This window comes from Cetorhinus maximus, chromosome 16 (assembly GCF_964194155.1).
Source record: "Cetorhinus maximus chromosome 16, sCetMax3.hap1.1, whole genome shotgun sequence".
NCBI lineage: Eukaryota > Metazoa > Chordata > Chondrichthyes > Lamniformes > Cetorhinidae > Cetorhinus > Cetorhinus maximus.
Genome location: NC_135894.1, coordinates 36,152,619 through 36,173,993, shown reverse-complemented (window position 1 = coordinate 36,173,993; position 21,375 = coordinate 36,152,619). Strand labels below are relative to the sequence as shown.

The 21,375-nt window shown below is 39.9% G+C and overlaps 1 protein-coding gene across 1 annotated transcript in view; it reads right to left on the bottom strand.

Moving 5' to 3' along the window:
• The window catches only part of LOC144691508 (sodium/potassium-transporting ATPase subunit alpha), a 42,986-nt gene that overhangs the window by 14,742 nt on the left and 6,869 nt on the right, over positions 1 to 21,375 (bottom strand). The window contains exons 2-9 of the mRNA XM_078559651.1: positions 9,326 to 9,442; positions 9,140 to 9,199; positions 3,399 to 3,602; positions 3,173 to 3,286; positions 2,944 to 3,078; positions 1,745 to 1,862; positions 944 to 1,212; positions 360 to 558 (exon numbers count right to left, since the gene is read on the bottom strand). Coding sequence (XP_078415777.1) covers positions 360 to 558; positions 944 to 1,212; positions 1,745 to 1,862; positions 2,944 to 3,078; positions 3,173 to 3,286; positions 3,399 to 3,602; positions 9,140 to 9,199; positions 9,326 to 9,442 — 1,216 coding nt within the window. The remainder of the gene's footprint in view (positions 1 to 359; positions 559 to 943; positions 1,213 to 1,744; positions 1,863 to 2,943; positions 3,079 to 3,172; positions 3,287 to 3,398; positions 3,603 to 9,139; positions 9,200 to 9,325; positions 9,443 to 21,375) is intronic.

Genomic DNA, 21,375 nt, shown 5'->3' with positions numbered 1-21,375 from the left:
AATTCTGACTGGTTAAAAAAATAAATTTAATCTTTGCTCATCCTTCTTTTCTTTTTCGCACTCAATTGCCAAAAATGACTGCCAACTTCGCATAATTTTTACTCTAAGTTGCAGTTCAAAATTTGGAAGCTGCTGAGGATTCACTTAAACTCGGCAGCACTCGGGTAAAAGGCTCAAAGCCACCTACGATTACTGGGGATTTCTCCCCAATTAAATGCACGCACCAACTTAACTCAGTGTTAAGCAAGGAAGCCCAAAACCTTTGAGATGAGAACAGACCTGCTTATCTAAAGAGATGCAGCCAGTGAAATCTGTGAACGATACTGCACTTTGTACAGAAAAAAATCTATTCCCCTAACCTGACTGGTTTTCAGTAGTATCAGCTTCATGGATCTGGTTGTCAAACCACATGTGAGCGACAGTCATTCGATTCTGTGTTAGTGTTCCAGTCTTGTCAGAACAGATAGTGGAGGTTGATCCTAGTGTCTCCACAGCTTCAAGATTCTTCACTAGGCAGTTTTTCCGTGCCATACGTTTGGCAGTCAGGGTTAGGCACACCTTGAGAGGAGACAAAATTGATATATGAGTAGCTACTTCAGACTGCCATTATATTAACTAATATGCACGCAAGTGAATCAATTTAAATAATTACTACCCCCTTTGAAAATTGGCCAAACCTTCTTTATCCTCCTTTTATTAAAAATGTTTCAGTAAGTCAGTAATTTTTTATTACTTCAGTAGACAAGGGACTTTTATGTCAATCTTATTTGCCTGGCTTCCCTGATCATTTTATCCCTCCTACTTCTAAATTTGCCACTTGTACTTTTGAAATCAATGGAATGAACATCAGGCAGGTTCTACAACAGGTGAACAATCTGGTCCACCAGATTACTTCCTAGGTGAAGATGAAAATAAGTCCAGAAAGTGCAATGCTATCTCATACCGTGACAGTAGCAAGTAAGCCCTCTGGCACATTGGCCACAATGATTCCAATCAAGAAGATGACTGCTTCAAGCCAGGTGTATCCAAGGATGAGGGACAGAACGAAGAAAGTCACGCCAAGGAAAACTGCCACTCCAGTGATGATGTGGATGAAATGTTCGATCTCAACAGCAATTGGAGTTCGTCCAACCTCCAGTCCAGATGCTAGAGTTGCAATCCTGCCCATGACAGTGCGGTCGCCTGTACAGATGACAATACCTCGAGCAGTACCTACACGAAGAGCAAGTTTGGCATCAATATTTTAAGAAAAATCAATATATTTGTTTATAAAATGCCTTTCAAGGTCTCAGGTTGCACAAAGTACTACATATCCAATTAAATGCTCTTGAAATGTAGTCACTGTTAGATTGCCTGGTAAGCAATTTTAACACAAACCCTGCCACTAGCAGCAGTGAGAAATCACAGATCTTTTTGAGGATGTTGGTTGAATGATAAAGGCTGGCCAGGACATCAGGAGACCTCAGTGATCTTCTTTAAATAAATGTCAAGGAGTTTTTGTGTCCACCGTAAGAGATCCATCAAAAGGACATGCAGCACTCCCTCAGTACAGTACTATAGTCCCAGTCAGAATATGCAGCACTCCCTCAGTACAGCACTATAGTGCCAGTCAGGTCATGTGCTCAGGTCTCAGTATGGCTGGAACCCACAATCTGTTAACTCAGAGGCAAGAGTGCTACTACTAAGCCAAATATGACATAAAAACCAAAAGCATTCATTACTAACAGATGATATTTAGTCATACCTTCAACACAGTTGGTGGAGAAGAAAGCAATGTTTCGTGTCTCTAGGGGGTTCTCACTGGTACATTCTGGTGACCGAGTCTGAGGCTCAGATTCGCCAGTCAATGAGGAATTGTCCACCTAGGTGAAAACATAAAAAATGATTAGGTTTTGGGTAGGATCACATTGGTTTTATACAACTGAACTGCGAACTGGAATTCCAAATTCACTCGTAGGCCATATTCATATCCTCTGCCCTTCGCAAGGAAAACCTAGACCCCTTTGTAGTAGCGCTAACTGAATCAGGAACATATAGAGCTGCTTAGCATAGTTATCATGGTAACATCCTGGGGGTTACCACTGACCAGAAACTGAACTGGAGCAGCTATATAAATACTGTGGCTACAAGAGCAGTTCTGCGGCGAGTAGCTCACCTCCTGACTCTGCAAAGCTTGTCGACCATTTATAAGGCACTAGACAGGAGTATGATAGAAAACTCCCCACTTGCCTGATTGAGTGCAGCTCCAACAATACTCAAGAAGCTTGACATCATCTAGGACAAAGCAGCCCGCTTGATTGGCACTCCATTCACCACCTCAAACAGTCACTCTTTCCACCACCCATAGACAGTGCACACCATCTACAAAATGCACTGTAGCAACATGCCAAGTTTCCTTCGGCAGCACCTTCCAAACCCGCAACCTCTGGCAGCTAGAAGGACAAGGGCAGCAGATGCATGGGAACACCACCACCTCCAAGTTCCTCACAGTTCCTTTGCTGTCACTGGGTCAAAATCCTAAAACTCTCCTAAAAGCACAGTGGGTGTGGGTGTACCTACACCACATGGACTGCAACAGTTCGAGGAAGTGGCTTATCACCTCAAGGGCAATTAAGGAAGAATAATAAATGTTGGCCTAGCCAGCAATGCCCACATCCCGTGAACAAATACATTAAAAAAAAATCTGAAGCCCAGCTAAACGAAGGAAATACAAAAGCTGCATACATCGACCCCTCAATTTGTTGCATTGCATGGCCTACCCTAGAGATGACACTCTTCATTTTGAATTGTCAGTTTGGAGCTTGTTTCAATGATGGTTCCTCCATTTTAAAGAACACTACAGGTCAAGCTCAATAGAGTCTACAGCCATACTTCATTGATATGATTATTGCAATGGGAAGGCAGGGTGGGGACAGATTCTCATATTGCATCAGCCATACACACCTTGCAACCATGTGCAGAAATGATTCGCAAATCTGCAGGGATCCTGTCACCACCTTTTACCTCCACCAAATCTCCAGCAACTACTTGCTCAGCATTGATGGTACTTTTCTCACCTTCTCGGATGACAAGGGCTTGCTAGAGTGAAGAGAATCAAAATGTCACTGCAGATATAACAATTTACACTTTTCAGATCAATATCCCTTGTTTAGTTGGATCAGGCACCACCTACCTGAGGCACCATGTTCTTGAAAGAATCCATGATTTTTGAGCTCTTAGCTTCTTGGTAATACGAGAAACAGCCAGTTACTATGACCACGGTAGATAGTACAACTCCCAGATATAACTGCAGAAATCACAAAATATACAGAAGAACAAGAAATATATCAAAACCAAGATGGCAACATAATTCTCTCAGCATAATTTCAACTTTAGGGCAGGAAAATGGTTTTACTCACATTATCATTTGCTGGCTCATCCTCCATTGCAGCCTGAATACCATATGCTAGAAAACAAAGAATTGCACCAATCCACAGTAAGATTGAGAAGCCACCAAAGAGCTGTCTACAGAACTTTATCCACTCAGGAGTGGTGGGTGGAGGTGTTAGTGCATTGGGACCATCACGAGCAAGAACTTCTCTGGCACGAGCATTGGAGAGACCCTAAAAGGACAAAAATCAAATAAGCACCAATGAAACAGCAGTTTTCTTTCATAATTTCAATCTTCAATTTTTAAATACTTTTTCTCCCCTCTTCTAATGGTACGACATCTTTATTCATTTGAGTTCCAAAGGCATCAGATGCCTCCCTCCAGCTGGTCATTCTTCATGGATAAATCCAAGCAGTTAAGCGTCGCCTTGCTAATCAACCACTAGGTCTTCACAGTCGAACCCAATTCTCATTCGCATCAAGGCATGCTCTTTTGCAGCACCAATCACAGGAAAACGATAAAGATTGGGATCCTTAGCCAATTCCACCCTTGACCCTAGCTCATGAGCTCTGTGGTGCCTCATCAAATTCTTAGCAGTGTATGACTAAGGATTAAATTTGGGATCTTCATGGTCTACATGACATTGTTCCACAATGGGCAATGTATTTATCAGCGGAGTCATTAGAGCTACAGTTACCAACTGAGTAAGAACTGCTCCCCTGACCCAAATAGTCCAATGGGAAAAATAATAGTAAGCATATGCTGGTTGGACAAAATGAATTAGGACAAAGGGTGCAAAAACAATGCTGTTCTTTCCCCTCCTCCCTTCACAACAAACACACAGAGATAATCCCTAGTGCGTTTGAAGTTTCTTTGGTTGGCTAACCTTTAGCAGAACTTTACTGAGTCGGAGGCCAATAATCAATATCACCCAACCAAGAACTGACTGCAGAAATATTTGTTTTCAGTTTGAGGTTTAGGAATGTTATTCTGAACAGTTGTAACTTTCCTGTGATAGAGGCTGAAAAATTTGCCCAACTAGATTCAAAAGAGTTATGACAGTCAATCAGTCTCTGTTTTAGCTAAACAGAATAGCTTAACCTGCAACAAAAACAAAAACAGAAATACCTGGAAAAACTCAGCAGGTCTGGCAGCATCGATGGAGAGGATTGTTTTTTCCAATAATTTATATAGATTTTTCTTTTCCCACCTATTTCCATTATTTTTAAATGTATTTCCATCCGTTGTTTTATTTCTACCTTTTAGCCTTTTTAGTATTCCTTCACCCCACCCCCACCCCACCCCCACTAGGACTATCTGTACCTTGTTTGTCCTGCTTTCTACCCTTAATTAGCACATTCCTTTAGATAATATCACCACCTTCAACACCTCTTTGTCCTTTTGTCTGTGACATCTTTTGGTTATCTCCACCTATTACGGGCTGCATGTCCCAACAACCCTCCCCACCCTCCTTAAACCAACTTATATTTCGCCCCTTTCCTATTTTTACTTAGTTCTGTTGAAGGGTCATGAGGACTCGAAACGTCAACTGTGCTCTTCTCCACCGATGCTGCCAGACCTGCTGAGTTTTTCCAGGTATTTCTGTTTTTGTTTTGGATTTCCAGCATCTGCAGTTCTTTGCTTTTATAGCTTAACCTGCAAGATTAGTTTTCCAAGATCGTGAACCAAACAGTTTTTAATGATAAATATCACAGTAAATCATCACGGAGTGTGACCAGGCAACAAATTAGATAAGGGTGAGATCTGACAATTTTTTTGAGGTCCCACTTAGCATGTGTGATATAAAACTGACTATACATTGCAAACTGATCTGTAAGACTCCATGTCAAGAAACTTCCAAATATTGAAAACAATTCTCCCTTAACTAGGCAATCAAGTTAAGAAGCAGAAGGTAGTCTGTTGAAATAGCCACTAGCTTTAAAGTTCTCAAACGGGATTACAAGGATTTAAACTATTTTGCAATAGATAATCAGCAGAACTAAGCAGGAAATGATGTGCAATACAACAGGTTTCAAAATTCCAAATCACTAGGCCAGGAAGTCTTATCATGGCTGAAACTACTGACACAAACTTAATTGTGCATGTGATTCTTCAAGTAAGAGGACACAATGGCCTTGAACTCCTGAACCCTCCTGTCATTGTATAAATAGAACTGCACAGGCAGTTTTCCTTCAGAGGTGAAAAAACAGTGTGACTAGAATTGCGGTAATTCTTGAGGTTAGAAAACATTCCGTTGCAATTAGTCTAGCTTAACCTGCACATTGCAATGTCTCAGTAAAAACTGAAAGTCAATGAGGATTCTGCAGTACACACATTACATGTGAACATCACTGAACTCAGTCAACAACAAATTCTTTGGTTTGATTTTAAACCGTCATTTTAGTGACACTGTAAAAGCCTGCCCCTATGGCTGCCTTCTAACTGGAGTAGAGTACTAAAATCACACACTTAAATAGATCACGATCAATCTTTGATTGGTGCAAGATACAAAACACCTAAACAACTAAAAAGTTCCTGCTCCAGACCACAAGCCCCTACTGAAGAAAAACATATTTGAACATCAGGCAAGGGCAGGGCAATGCTCAAATGTGGTGGCTCCTCAGAGTGAAACAGGTTCACATTTACAATGAGGCCACTTGGGGAAGATATCAGAAGATTGCCAATGCTTGTGCGAGTCGCCTTCTGCAGGAGTGGGAAACATAGTGAGAGGACAAAAGGGGGAAGCAACTGCGTTTTCCACCCCACACTTTGCTGTTAATAACTTATAGAAACCTGACCTTAAATGGTTTTCAAAGTTAAAAGAACAATTGGTCTTGGTAAAGTAGAATCATATGAATCATTATATATTTAGTTACTAGATTGGTGTGGAATTGTAAATCAAGATTCCTGCAACCCACCAATGACACAATTTTAAACGAGCTTAATATAAAAAGCAGCTATGCACCCAGATTTCATCCTTTTAAAAAACATTGTCAACTGACATTAAACTCTCAACGTATTCATCAGACATTAAAGACCACACATGCATTTTGTTAAGAAAAACAAAGTAGGTAAAACTTAAACTTTAAATTACCGCCAATAATTTTCATTTATTCTTGAGCAATTAAGTATGTTAAGGCATTTTGGGGAAATGTAATTCAACAAAAGTGTAGACAGCCACAAAGGAAGATATTTGGAGTTAGGCTTTAGGGTCTCAAAGGAAATAGGTCAAGAAGTTTTGTGAGTGACTTTCGACTTCTAATGGCAAGGCAAAATGACAAAGGTTGGAGGAGGGATGAAATGCACTACAACCAATTAATGCAGAATTCTGGGAGAGGGGCTGGAGAAGGTTACAAAGATAGGGAGGATCAAAACTCAAAGGAACTTCAAACTCAAGGGAAGAAATTTTAAGTAGGTGGTGTTTGGGATTCAGGAATCAACCTTGGTCATCAACGACCAAGGTGATGGGCAAGTGGACATGGTGCGAAGACAGGATATAGACATTTTGATGGAGTGAAGATGTAAGCAGAGGTCAATGTGGAACAGGATGCCAGGCTTGCAAACTGCATTGTGTTTGGGCAATAATCTCTGGGTTACTATCTTAGCCATGAGCAAATTGGCATAGGATAAATAAGATCATAGAGTTGAATGCGTGGCTCAAAGGTTGATGTGGGAGATTGGTGTGGTTTCAATTCATGTAGCACTGGCAGCAATACTGAGGAAAGGAGGAGCTGAATTGTTGGGATGGCCTTCATCTGAACCATGTTGAGGCCAGTGTAGTGGCAAACTAGGGCTGTAGAGAGAGCTTTAATCGAAGTCGTGTTTGTTTGGCCCGGTGTGGGGGGGGGTTCACGTGATGGGAGGATGGGAGATTTGGAAAGCTACAAAGGACAAGGCAATGGTGCAGGGTAGCGATCCAGATAATGACAACCAGAGTGTGACAGGAAGGGACAGAGTGTACAATCATAAGAGTGTGCCGGCAAATAAGGTCAGAGTAGGGAAATCTGGTAAAAAGACACAATTAAAAGCTCTTTATCTGAATGCACACAGCATTCCTAAAAAGATGGGTGAATTAATAGCACAAATAAAAATAAATAAGTATATGATAGCTATTACAGAGATATGGTTACGTAGTGACCACAGTTGAGACCTGAATATTTATGGGTACTTGACATTTTGAAAGAACAGGAAGAAAAGAAAAGGAGGGTGGGGTACTTCTATTAATCAAGGGTGAGATCAGTAGAGAGAAATTATCTTGGCTTGGAGGGTCAAAATGTACAGTTTGGGTGGAGATAAGAAATAACAATGGAAGTCAGTCACAGGTGAGTGCAGTTTATAGTCCCCCTTACAGTAGCTACACTGCAGTGTTAATCAAGAAAATAATAGGGGCTTGAAGAAAGGTACTAGTGGTGATTTGAATCTTCATTTAGTTTGGGTGAATCAAATTGGCAAAGGTAACCTGGAAGATGAGTTCATAGTGTGTTTTCAGGACAATTTCTTAGAACAATATGTTCTGGAATCAAACAGGGAACAGGCTATTTCAGACTTGGGTAATATGTAACGAGACAAGGTTAATAAATGGCCTCTAGTAAAGGACCCTCCAGGTAACAGCACCTTCCAAACCCACAACTGTTACCATCTCAGAGGACAAGGGCAGCAGACACATGGGAACATCACCAACTGAAAGTTCCCCCCCAAGCCACTCACCATCCTTTACGGCTGCTGGGTCAAAATCACGGAACTTCTTTCCTAACAGCATTGTGGGTGTACCTACACCACACGGCTTGCAGTGGTTCAAGGTGGCAGCTTACCATCACCATCTCAAGGGAAATTAGGGACAGGCAACAAATGCTGGCCTAGCCAGCAATGCCCACATCCCATGAGTGAGTGATCATACCATGATAGAATTCCCATTCAGTTTGAGGATGAGAAATTTGGGTCTGAAACCAGTGTCTTAATAAAGGCAATTACAAGTGTATGAAGACTGATTTGGCTAAACTATAATGAGAAAATAGGTTAAAAGGTAAGACGGCAGAGGAACATTGGCAGACATTTAAGGAGATATCCCATAACTCTCAACAAAAATGTATTCCATTGACAAAGAAAGACTCTACAAGAAGGATCCACCATGTGCCTAACTAAGCAAGTTAAGGATGGTATCAAATTGAAAGAAAAGATGCACAATGCTGCAAGGATTAGTGATAGGTCAGAAGATTGGGGCAATTTTAGAAACCACCAAAGGATGGTCTCATTGAAACCTACAAGGTTCTGAGGGGCTTGACAGGGTAGATGCTGAGAGGATGTTTTCTCTTGTGGGGAAATCTCGAACTAGGGGGGGACAGTTTAAAATTAAGGAGTCTCCCATTCAAGACAGAGATGAAGAAGAATTTCTTCTGAGTGTTTTTGGAATTTTCTGTGTCTTTGGAATTTTCTTCCCCAACGAGCAGTGGGGGCTGAGTCATTGAATATATTCAAGGAGTTGGAAATTATGATTTTGGATGCCCCAATATTTAAACTGAAAGAAATTGAAGCACATTCCAAAACAGGGTATCAGGCATGCAACTGGACAGTGCAGAGACAACAGAGGAACTGAGAGAGATGGGAGAGGCAGAGCTGAACGTTGGTAGTGTGCCAATGAAGAATGTAGAGTGAAAATAATACCATATTAAAACTGCACACGCCGCTTTTACTTTGCAACGGAGCAACATTATTTATAAGTCCATGAGCTAAACATTACTGAATAAATAACCATCGTTGAGCATTGCCTACCCGAGTCAGGTCTGTACCATATCTGCACTGAAGTTCATCCAAAGTGATTTTATGATCATCCTGGAACAGGAAAGTTGAGTATTAGGCAATCTCAAACAGATTTCATTTGGATCAGGAAGACAGTAAAACATTAAATAAAATTAATATGCCCAATATCAAGACAAAAAAAGAAACATTATTCTATACCAGTGATACTTCCTTCTTAAGTTCTTCCAAATCCTTTTTTTTAGATTTCTTATCTTTCTTCTTGGATTTGGTGGCATTTTCTGATGTTGCCGCAGGCTCATATTTGTCACTTGCAGTCTGGAGAGAACATAATTTAAATATATTATATGGCTGCATATGCACAGAAAATATCACATCCCTGGAAAATCTACCTGAAAAACTACATGAATTCTACTTTTAAACCCCAGGCAATTGTTAAATGGTTAGATTAATGCCACAAAAGTCCGTGCACCATGCAATTCACTGCTGCAAGGGGTCATGCATTAAGCCCAAGGAGATATTTGCAAGATATTGGGAATTTTAATATCATTGTTTTCAGTTCCCAACACCAACTCCATCCTCTTCATTAGATCATAAGAAATAGAAGCAGGCCATTCAGCCCATCGAGTCTGCTTCGCTGTTCGATAAGATCTTGGTTGTCATGATTGCAGCCTAACTCCACTTTCTTGCCTGTTCCCCAAAACCCTTGTTTTCCAAGATACTATTCAAAATCTAATGTTTTGCAAAATTAAAATTCAGTCCTAGCAATTATGATTTAAAAAAATAATTGCATTCCCCTTTGACCTCCCCAAACTATAATTTTTTACTAACTTAATTCAGCCCTGCCCATCACCGCTGAAGCAGCAGCTTAAATTCCATTGCAGCTGAGCATACCAGTTTGGATCAGTATGTTCACTCTACTCAATGAAATGCACTTTGCGTACTCAAAGTGTTTGCCAGCTTAGCCTCTGAGTTCAACTGTAGCTATTGTATACATCATCCTCCTAATGGGAAAGGAATCAACCCAAGTTGTTGCCAGTTATGCTGCCTGTTGCCCTCCACTGTTCAGATTCTGAAAATCCTCTGCTTTACAATGATATTTCTTCCTGTTTTTGCTAATCTTTTTTGCAGAGTCACTTTTTCCAGATTCTCCACAGTTCAAAAGTAAAGCACACATTTGAACAAATGGGTGAACATTAATTGTGTGTCATAGCTTGATTCCAAACAATTACTGGAATCATCCAGTTACTTAAAAGCACAGCTGAGTGAACCGTTAGTGCACCGTTACTCCACCGGCTGCCAATCAGAGCTGCTATTTCTCAGAGATTTTTCTATACTAAAGTCAAGAAGATTTAAATGGAGATAAAATAGCAATCAAAAGTAAGGTTGTATATTAGATTGCTCTAGTGTAAATTACAGATTTCTTCACGTCTTGCTTCTCGACCTTCAACTCTGAATAGAAAATTGGTGAAATTATATGATAGAGGCAAAATGGCAATAATAAATTTGTTGTTGGAGATACAGCTATCTACAGCAGCCGACAACTGAGGGATTTTAAATGGGAGGTCAGGGCCAACTTTCCCACACTTCTTCACATTTTCTGCCTGTTTTTCACTCTTATTCTATTTCTAATTCTTCCTCAAGATTGTTTAGCATGCTTCTGTTTTTCATAATTTTCAGTTTATTTTGTCCATCATAATATCTTACTGGCTGTCTTGATCTCAATTGTTTCCTCATGCCGCACAGCAGCATTGAACTATTTGATTTCCAGCTCAAGTCACTGACACTCAATTAGGAGCCAAAAATCAGTACAGAAACAAGTAACTAACTATTGGGACGTGCTGATGATCAATCATAAAGGTTTGTATATACATGACAGATTGAAACCATTCTGGTTGCAGGTTTAGTCAAGTATTTGGACATTTTATCATGGACATAAATTTATGTAACACATTTTATGTTGTAAAACATCTTAAGGGGCTTAACAAGAGTGGTCAATAATAAAAAAAAACAAACCACATAAGGAGTTATCAGAGATAAGGAGATATCAGAACAGATGTCCAAAAACATGATCAAAAAGGTAGGTTTTAGGGAACACCTTAAAAGAGAGAGGCAGAGAAGCAGAGTTTTAGGGGGAAAATTCAAGCGCTTGGGGCCAAGGTAGCTGAAAGCACAGCTGCCAATGGTGGAGAGATTAAAATCAGTGATGCACAAGTGGCCAGAATTGGAAAAGCGAGACATTTCAAAGGCTTGTAGGGCTTTAGGAGGCTACACAGATGTGGGGGGAGGGGGTGGGGCGTTAGGCCATTTAAAACTGGGTCATTGCCAGACTGGGGGTCAGCAAACACAGGGGTGATGGGTGCATGAGATTTGACCAAGACACAGGCAGCACAAATTGGGTGTGGGGAGATGAGAGGCCAGCCAGGAGTGCATAGAGATAGTCAAATCTGGCACATGGGGGTTTCAGCAGACGGGTTGAAGCTGCAGTTCAGTCAAGCTAAGTTACGCAGGTAGAAGTAAGCAGTCCTGGTGATTGTGCCAATGTGTGGCTGGAAACTCATCTTGGGTCAAACACAACACCAAGGTTGTGACGTCTTACCCAGTTTAATAGAGACACCAGAAATGGACATTACGGTTATAGAATAGAACTTGTGAAGGAACCAGGGCCATTGGCTTTAGTCTTCTCAATATTTAGTTGGGCAAAATTTCTACTCATCCAATATCGGATGTTGGACATGCGATGCGACAAATCAGATTGAGGGGAGGGATTCAAAGTGGTGAAATAGAGCAGAATGCTGCTGGCACACATGGAACCGGATGTATTTTTAGATGATACTGTTGAGGGCCAGCATGTAAATAAGAAATAGAAGGGTTTGCAAGGATAGATCCTTGGGTGACTCTAGAGATAACAGTGCAAGAGTGGGAAAAGATATTGCAGATGATCTTCTGACGATGATATTTTGAAAACTGAGAATGGCACCAAGCAAAGGCAGTTCCAGTCAGCTGGATGAAAAAGAGGTGTTGGAGGCAGATGGCACGATCAACTGCGCCAAAAATCAGCAGATAGGTCGCGAAGGATGAGGGAGGTTGGTTTGTCATAGTCATATAAAATGCCATTAGTACAAGCCGGAAACCTGGCTGGGGGTTTCAAACATAGAATTGCCGGAAAGATAGGCATGGATTTGGGATTGGACAAAATATCAGAGGTTGAAGAGGGGGCCTGCAGAAGATGGGAAAGAATCTACAGGAAAATGAAAGATCAGGACCTGGGCACCAGGGAACATTTAGGAAGTTTGACCTAGTGGGCTAGGAAAAAAGAGAGAAGTAGCAAAGACAGCTGATTGGATGGTTATTTCTTTGGGGACAAAAACATCCATAAGTTCCTTCCCATTCATTGGTGGAGGTGCTGGTGAAGAAGAGAGGAGGGTGGTTTAAGTGGATGCTTAGTGGTGAAGAAAAAAGCTGTGGATTACCTTTGCATTCCTAGATGATCTTACAATAGTGAGCAGTTTTAATGATGGAAAGCATAATTCGATACCGCTTTAAGTGGTTCAAGCAGATCTGGCCATGGATGATTAAACCAGCTGTTTGCCAATGATATTCAAATCTATCTCCCTTGATTTTAAGAGAGCCAAGATGAGGGATATGAGCCAAGATGGATGAATGAAAACAGTGAAAAAGAGCAAGAGTTCTAATGTGGACAAGGGCATTAGAGGGTGTGATTTAGGAAATTAAGTTAGATTTAAATCAGTTATAATGGAGCCTGATGTAGACTTGTACATCTATAAGTTGTTATGGATTGAGTTTTTACTTTGAGGGAATAGAAGGGCTTTAAGTAAAAAGGTCAGTATAACAATTGTAGTGCTCCATATTTAACTCAAGTCAGAGTCTGGACCAATTGGATTGGTACAGCCCTCTACCGTGAGTGTCAAAAATAAAAACTTTCACTTAACAGCTCCACATGTTTTTGGGCCTTACCCTCAATCAGCTAATAACTCCGACTGTGTGGACCATTGGTTTGAAAACATTACCTACCATTTGCTCTACAACATGTTCCACTATTAAATTGAAAGAACATTTCCAACGTTAAGGATTATGAGATTCAAAGGGTTTGCATTTTTCCCCTAAGACACTGCCGTTTTCTCCTGCTCTTTTTATTTGACAGTACATACTCCTAGCTGGCGCCTTAGCTCCATTGGGTTTAATTACCATTAAACAACACCCTCAATTACTAAACAGGCTTCAGCAAACAAACTACTTCGAATCCAATACAAATGCAAGATATTGTGGATACTGTCAATCTAAAATTCAAACAAAAAATGCTGGAAATACATAGCAGGTCTGGCAGCATCTGTGGAGACAGAAACAGTTAATGCTTCAGGTAAATGTCATCAACCTGAAACGTTAACACTGTTTCTCTCTCCTGATACTGCCAGGCCTGATTTTGTTAAGAATCCAAACCTGACCTACAACTTGTGGTAGCTTTATAGTTGAACTACGCTGCAATCTCTTACTTAACAACCAGACCTCTTCCAGTCCCTTGCATATTGACAGCAGTCTCGGGGTATAATTTATTCAGATGTAAAGTATAAGTGAATGCTGGTAATGAGCAGCCTATTTTGCCTGCACTACAGAAAAACAGCTTAAATCAGAACCTGCCCCCTAAGGACAGGGATTTCTGCACCTGAGAACACACTGTATACTAAAGCACCTCCCGACAGTTGCCTAATGCGAGTGATGCTTAAAGGTGGAATTGGTCATTACCATGTTTTACAATTTTAGCACACAGTTCTCAACAGGTACAGGGGTGGATTCTCGAGGGGTCATGAAAATTATAATCATGATGTTAGAAAGAAAGTTTTTTGCATTTGGATTAATTATGGCAGTTTCCAGCTTTCCTTCTAACATCAAAAGTTCTACTGTAGATTAAACAGTGGTCATTCAGCCATTGAGCCTGTTTCACAATTCATTTAGGATCATGACAAACTATATCCCAGCTCTATGTCCTTGCCTTTGCTCCCTATCACTTGATACTCTTACTATATAAAAAAATCAGTCAATCTCACACCACACCAACATTATTTATTAGTACTTGAACATCTTACAAAATGTACTGCAAAATTATGTCCTATGGAGTGAAACCAGAGCATGATTCTTCAACCTACAATCTAATCTACTGTACTAAATTGTAAAATTGTGTTAAAAATTGACATCTTAAGTGCCTAGTTTCCTTACAACAGTAGTGTATGCCAATAAAAGTAGAACTTGAATAGTCATTCACATTTGATAACAATCATTTTTCATAGTGATACAAGTTACTCAGCTAAATCTAATGGATTCAAATGTAGGGAATATCCACCGCTTTTTGTTTTTAATTTTAGTCGCTTCAGAATGGCAAGGACGATTCAAGTAAATTTTCTGCAAAAATTGGTTACTTAGAGGGAAAAAAAAATGCATTCAATTAAGACATAAACTGCCCTCAATGTCAGTACAAGACAGAAATTTTAATCTCTGGCTAGACTGCAAGGGTTATAATTATTTTTTTTCTGTGAATTATATTATTTTCAAGTGCCTCAGTCTAAACATGAGCTTTCTCAGCAAGTTCTTATAGATAATAGCTAAATGTTTTGAAAACTGCAACCTTTGCATCCCACATATAAATACAAAACCAAAAATAAACATCAGGGAGCAGGAAAAGTTTGAAGGAATTTGGTGAGCTAGCCCCCACACTGGACAAAAATATGTAATGGTCTCCCTCTTCTTACATTAAGTGAAGGAGCTCAGAGATTTACCCCACTTGGCACAGACTCATAGCTCTGTCAAATAAAAGGGCATTCAGGACTATGAACACCGAAAAGGCTGCCTTTTGAGGATTAGATTCTGGGAATTGAAATTTGGGTCAATTTAGAAGTCAGCTGGTACACATTAAGTAATCTCTTTAATTAGCCCAGAACACACCATTCCACCCCTTTCGAATAAATAGCTTGATTGAATAAGATTTTATTTTTGAAAGGTGAAAAATATGGCCAACTGCACAAACGTCTAAAATATTGTGCAGGCCCAGGGAACATACAATCAATTTTCAGTTCGACCGGGGTCAGTACACTTGGAGAAGCAGAATTGATCTACTAGCTTTAATTATGTGGACATGCACTGTAAGCGCCAGGTCACAATACAAGTATACATTAGATGCACATTAAAAGCTGAAATTGGCAGCCATACAGTACATTGTTTTGGTTCTGCTCATTCCCCTCTGGTTGCTAACTCGTGCCAGGACAGTATGTCCAATAAACATGTCAGTTTTTAAGAATACTGCCTTTTCTATACCTGTGGGGTTACGTGAGCACGCAAAATTGGGAGATACTGGTCGAGTATCCTTTATCCATAAATCTGAAAACCGAACACATCCAAAACACCACTTTTTTTTTAACCTCACCAACCTTTAGCATGGTAAGTCTAGTTATTTGTCTGCACGGTTCACCTTGCGATTTTTGTGGCGAATATGTCAAAAAAGAACTTTCTCAGGTACCCTGTATTTATTATTCGGTTATACATCTTACTTTTCCAGCCATTTTATTTACTTTAGATTATAGCTAGCCTGGGCGTACGCTATTGTAATGTAAGTTCACATGCAGTGTCCGAAAACCGAAATTATCTGAAATCTGGAACGCAATCACCCTCGAGTTTTTTGGATAAAGGATGCTCAAACTGTATCAACCTCGCCAAGTTTCTCAATTCAAGATGAATTGTCAGGGGTATTCAGTTAGTTCTCCCACTCACTGCGTATACTCACATAAAAGTCAGATTTTTGAGACTAATATTTTAGGCCAACGTTATGGGGTCAACTTTTGCATGGGTGATGTTTTCAAGAATGCTCGATTTGGGTCCAAAATAGACCAGCGCAATGGAACAAAGTAAAAATGAGCAACACTAAACAATTCATATTAATCATCATTCATAATCTGATCACTTTAATTACTTAAATAAAAACAAAACTTAAATGTATAAATGTTTTTAAGCATTTATTCATTTTCATTAGTATTCATGGATTTACAATGAAATTGAATCATGAACATCCCCAGGGTTATACCTTAGTTCTGAAATTTTTGGGCTTTGCCTAAAAACTATGGTCAGCTTTTACTCAACGTATATGAAAAATTACGTTTTTTTAGGCCAAGAATCATGGGGTTGACTTTTACATGACACAAGTATATGCAGTATGTTTGAAATGCATACATCAACAGTTACATTTCAGAAATTCCACCAAAAGTTCCCGGATAAAATTTAACGAAGAAATGAGTGACGGCCCAGGCTACACAGCACCTTCAAGTCTGCATATTGCAGTGCCCACAGGATGTTCTGAGGGTGTGAAAAGTGCTACATAAATGCAAGCTCGTTGTTTCATTCCAAATGCAAATTTGATCCAAAAGCTTTGTAATCTTCCTAACCCTGCCATATCTTATCGCGCCATTTGCATTAAGTTTCGCACCCCCCTAAGTGTTCAGGAAACACATTTGTATTGGGATAAGGTACCATGGGATTAAATTGTCCTCTAGTACCTCATCTCACCACCTATCATTCATGACAACGCCAGTGAGGAGGGGGAAGAATGACAATCGGGGCTAATCCTGTCCTCATCTGATATCTACACTTACATGCGTACTATACAACAGGAGGCATTGAGCAATTACGAGCATGAGCGCTAGATGATATTGTTGCCCTAGCTTCGGTGACCAAGTAGAGCACCCTGATCAAACCATAGCTGAAATTAACTAAGTCCGGACACAATCAACCCTGGGATCTCCCTGTATGCATAACACAACTCCATTCTATTTATAATTGTGACTTTGGGCAAGCTTGAGGGTGAATCTTCACTGCATTATAGCACTACCGTGCGAGACAGTGCTGAGGGTGGCCCTTTGAGTCCGTGCCAGCTTTTTGGAGAGCTATCCAATTAATCCCGCTCCCCTGCTATTTCCCCATAGCTCTGTATTTTTGCCCTCTTCAACAATTTTATCCAATTTCCTTTTGAAAATTATTACTGAACCTGCTTTCACGACCCTTTCAAGGCAGCACATTCCAGATCACAGCTCGCAGTGTAAAGAAATGCTTCTGCATGTCACCTCTGGTTCTTTGCCAAACCCCTTAAATCTGTGGCCTCTGGTCATTGACTCTTTGCCACTAGAAACAGTTTATCCTTACTTTGTCAAAGCCTGTTATGACTTTGAACATTAAATCTATTAAATTATTAAGTCTATTAAATCTTCTCAAACTTCTCTGCTCTAAAGATGACAATCTCACCTTCGCCAGTCTCTATAAAAAGTTGAAGTGTCTTATTCCTATATCATTTTAGTAAATCACTTTTGCGCCCTCTCTAGGTTCTTAGCATCCTTCCCAAAGTGTGGTGCCCAGAATTGACCACCACACTATAATTATGTTGCCATGCTTTTAGCAATTGAGCCACTGACAGAAGCAAAGTACTCCACTCTCAGAACGACATACACAAGACTCCATTTTGTCAACCTAAAACTCATACATAAACAATACTCAAACTGGGAAATGCACAGGCTACCAGTAGATACCTTTGCCTTTCATCAGATGCTTATACCTTTGCAACCTTGGTGTCGTATTTTACTGAGTTGAGATTCAAAACCCTTTTATTCTTTCATGAGATTTGAGCATCACTGGCAAGGCCATCATTTGTTGTCCATCCCTACTTGCCCTTGTGAAGGTGGTGGTGAGCCTCTTAAACCTCTTGATCAAATACCAGCTACTTGTATCTCCGTAATACCATCCATCTCTGCAATTGCCTCAGGCCACCTGCTACTGAGACCCTCATCCATGCTTTGGTTACCTCCATATTCAACTATTCCAATCCTCTCCTGGCATGTCTCCCATATTCTACCCTACATAGACTGGAACTCATTCAAAATTCTACTGCCAGTATCCTAATTCGCACCAAGTCTTATTCACCCATGACTCCTGTGCTTGCTGGCCCACACTGGCTCCTGACCCACCAACACATCAATTTTAAAATTCTTATTTCGTATTCAAATCCGTCTATGAGCTTGTCTCTGTAGTCCGTCCAGCGCTACAAGATTCAAGCTCCGCATTCCTTGAACTTTGGTTTATTATCCATTCGCCATTTCCTCTGCTTCAAAATAGCCATGCCTCCAGCTGTCTAGGATCCAAAGCTCTGGGATTTCCTCTACAAACCTTGGTCACCCTCTCCTCCTTAAATTCTACTTTTTTTTTAAGTGTTTGATCATCTGTCCTATCGCTCCTTGCTTGGCTTGGTGTCAATTTTTGGCTGACATGTTCCTGTGGAACATCTTTAGATATTTTATTAATTTGAAAGGACTCTATAAATGCAAGTTCTTGTTGTTAAAAGACATTTTTTAAATACACAGCACATGAACCATATTTACTTAACTTTCCAAGCAGATATGTCTTTTGCAAATAATTCAAGCATTACCACTGCTTGATTAATTAAAATATTTTAGAAAAGTAAATCTCTTTCTTTATGCCAAACATTGATATTTGAGAGCTAACTTAAAAGTAACTACCAAAAACTCAGCTTCAACAGCAGCATTTAATCAGGATCAAGAGCTTCTATGTACAACCAGTAAACAGGTAACATTCATAATACCCAAGTTTTTGAGAGAATAAAATTAACTTTGCTCCACCTAAATTTTAATCACTTTGGACACACTTTGAAAAGTTGGGCTATGACCTCACACCAGGCCACATTTACAGTCTTGAGACTTAAGTTTACAGATGTCCCTTTATTGTATTAGTTATATCACACTCCCCTTACGTCAGCTGTTTTTTGGTAAGGTCGACAGCAGCATGAGTCTGAATCACCGCCCTCTTCCTGCCTTTGAACAGTCTGCACTGTACAGACTTGTTCCTGTTCACTCCACACCACACCCAATATGACTACGGTGAAGTGCCTCAGGAGAGCGAAATTTAACCAAAGAGACTTTTAAAGGGTTGGTCATTTGAGTGGTTTTCTGATTTATTCATGATGTGCTTAATAGTCTTAAGATAATGAAGAGAATTCCAGTTTATTTTTTGATCTTGACCTAAAACAACTAAGCACACGAACAAAGGGAATTATAATTTACCTGGTCAGAAAGACTGAAGCAAACTTTGAACTGTTCTTAAGTGCAACAGCAATCAAGCAAAAACATAGTTTGTGGTTTGCCAAGAACAACATGGATTACTTATACTGGAATCTCTACTTATTTTGTGATTTAAGGAGTACAGTAAAGAGCCTAAGTTGACCTGTTTTACAGTAATAAAAGAGATACCCATGGGGAATGTTTGGCAAAACGTCAGCCTTGTGCTGTGCTGGCTAGGCCAGGCCAGCAGCAGCAGTATATAACGCCTGCGTAGCATTGTACACAGCAAGTTTGACCAAGGCAATGTGAAACACATACGTACTTCCCTTATGACAGAATGATAGCTTTCTCTTGCTAATACTGCTATACAGCTTCCATTCAAAGGTTGTTTATATTTTGTGGCTGGTAAGCAGTTTCCAAATTTCTTTTCTATTGCCTAATGCAATCAATTCAACCTTTGGCATTTTTTTGTCTAAATTAGAATGTAACCATTTTTTCACCTTTATATCTCACTTTTCTCTGTTTGAAACACTAGAGAAATAAAAGACAATTGTCTTAAAGGCCTTGCCAGCTGATTTCATCCATCTCAGGTTAATAAACTAGACACACATTTGCAAAGTTGTAGCCTAGCCTACAAATATTTTTTCAAAAGTAGAGCCGAACCCAGTATCCATTTCCACTTTAAGCCAATTTGAAAAATATTCAAAATGCAACAGTCCAGTCAACTCGAAGCAGACAAGCAGCACCAGACTCCAACAACACTGAATTATATTGTTCTCGCATATATAAAGGACATAGAAGAAAGGAATCAATAGGAGTTTCTAAAAATCAAATGATCTAATCTCCTGACAAAAACTAGGAAGTCAGGTGATTAATTAATTCCCCATTTACTGACAAATTTGTGAAATTTGATTAACTCAAAAGACCAGTGGTTTCCCTCAATTACTAATATGTTAAGGACTACACAGAAATGAGCCCTACAGATCAGAAAGTCCTAGCTTTAAACCCCAAGGTGTGCTAAGTTAGCTGACCATAAGAGAACTATAACCACCACCAGCACCTTTAGATGGAAAATGTCTTGTGGACTCTTGGATCAGGTGTAGCTGTGGTGGTCCCATACCCAAGCAATATAACAAACTTCACCTAGGACAAAAAGCCATTTAAGTAATGGCGTAAAGGATAATCTGCATTGCATTAAACCAAACCCCAACAAAAATCAATGCCTTACATTGAGGAGTGGAGCAAGGTTGCGAAAGGATATCATAGCCAGGACTGTATAAATTAATCCTCCCAAGATATGGAGAACTACTTTCACCTGTCACACCATCAAATACACAGCAATAGAGCTGGCATTTGAACATTTTACTTTAGTTACAGCAAACAGCAGCAGTTATCTAGAATAGCATTAATGGTTAGGAATAGATAAATACTTTGAGCATGAGTTCTTCTCTACAATGCCTTCATTACCAGCCACATAATTTAACACTGAGCTTAGCCTGTACTATTTTCGTCCTCAAGTTTGCCAAGTACAGGATATTGCACATCAGATCAAAGCCACATTCCACAGAAAACAGATGTTCTTAACTTTAGTACTGTTTTGAGGAGTGCAAGTATCTCAATGTATGCAACATTCCTGAAAGCAGAGAGTATGCAAGTTTAACACAAAGTTGCTTGTACGATCCAATGACTCTCCCCTGCTTCAGTGTGTAGAGGTTTGTTATACCAAGAAAATACTTCAGTAAGCATGACTTGCAATTACTCCCTTACAGGTCACAGATACATTATATTTTTCAAGGTCTAAATCCTCCCTTGAATTAACTAAGTGCATGTGAGGAATTGGCAGTCTTGTATGAACATCTCTGCATCGCAACATGAATGCAGATTTAAAGGTAAAGCTGAACCAACAATCAATCGCTGACATTCCAGATCTTTTCAGCAACATTTCTTCCCGAAGTCGATGGATAAGACAGCTTGCGCTCTTGTCATATGCTTCCTAGTGGTTATTTTGAGAACTCCGTTTAAAAGGTGTATTATATTTACACGAACATACTAATTAGGAGCAGGAGTAGGCCACTTGGCTCCTCGAGCCTGCTCCGCCATTCAATAAGATCATGGCTGATCTGAATG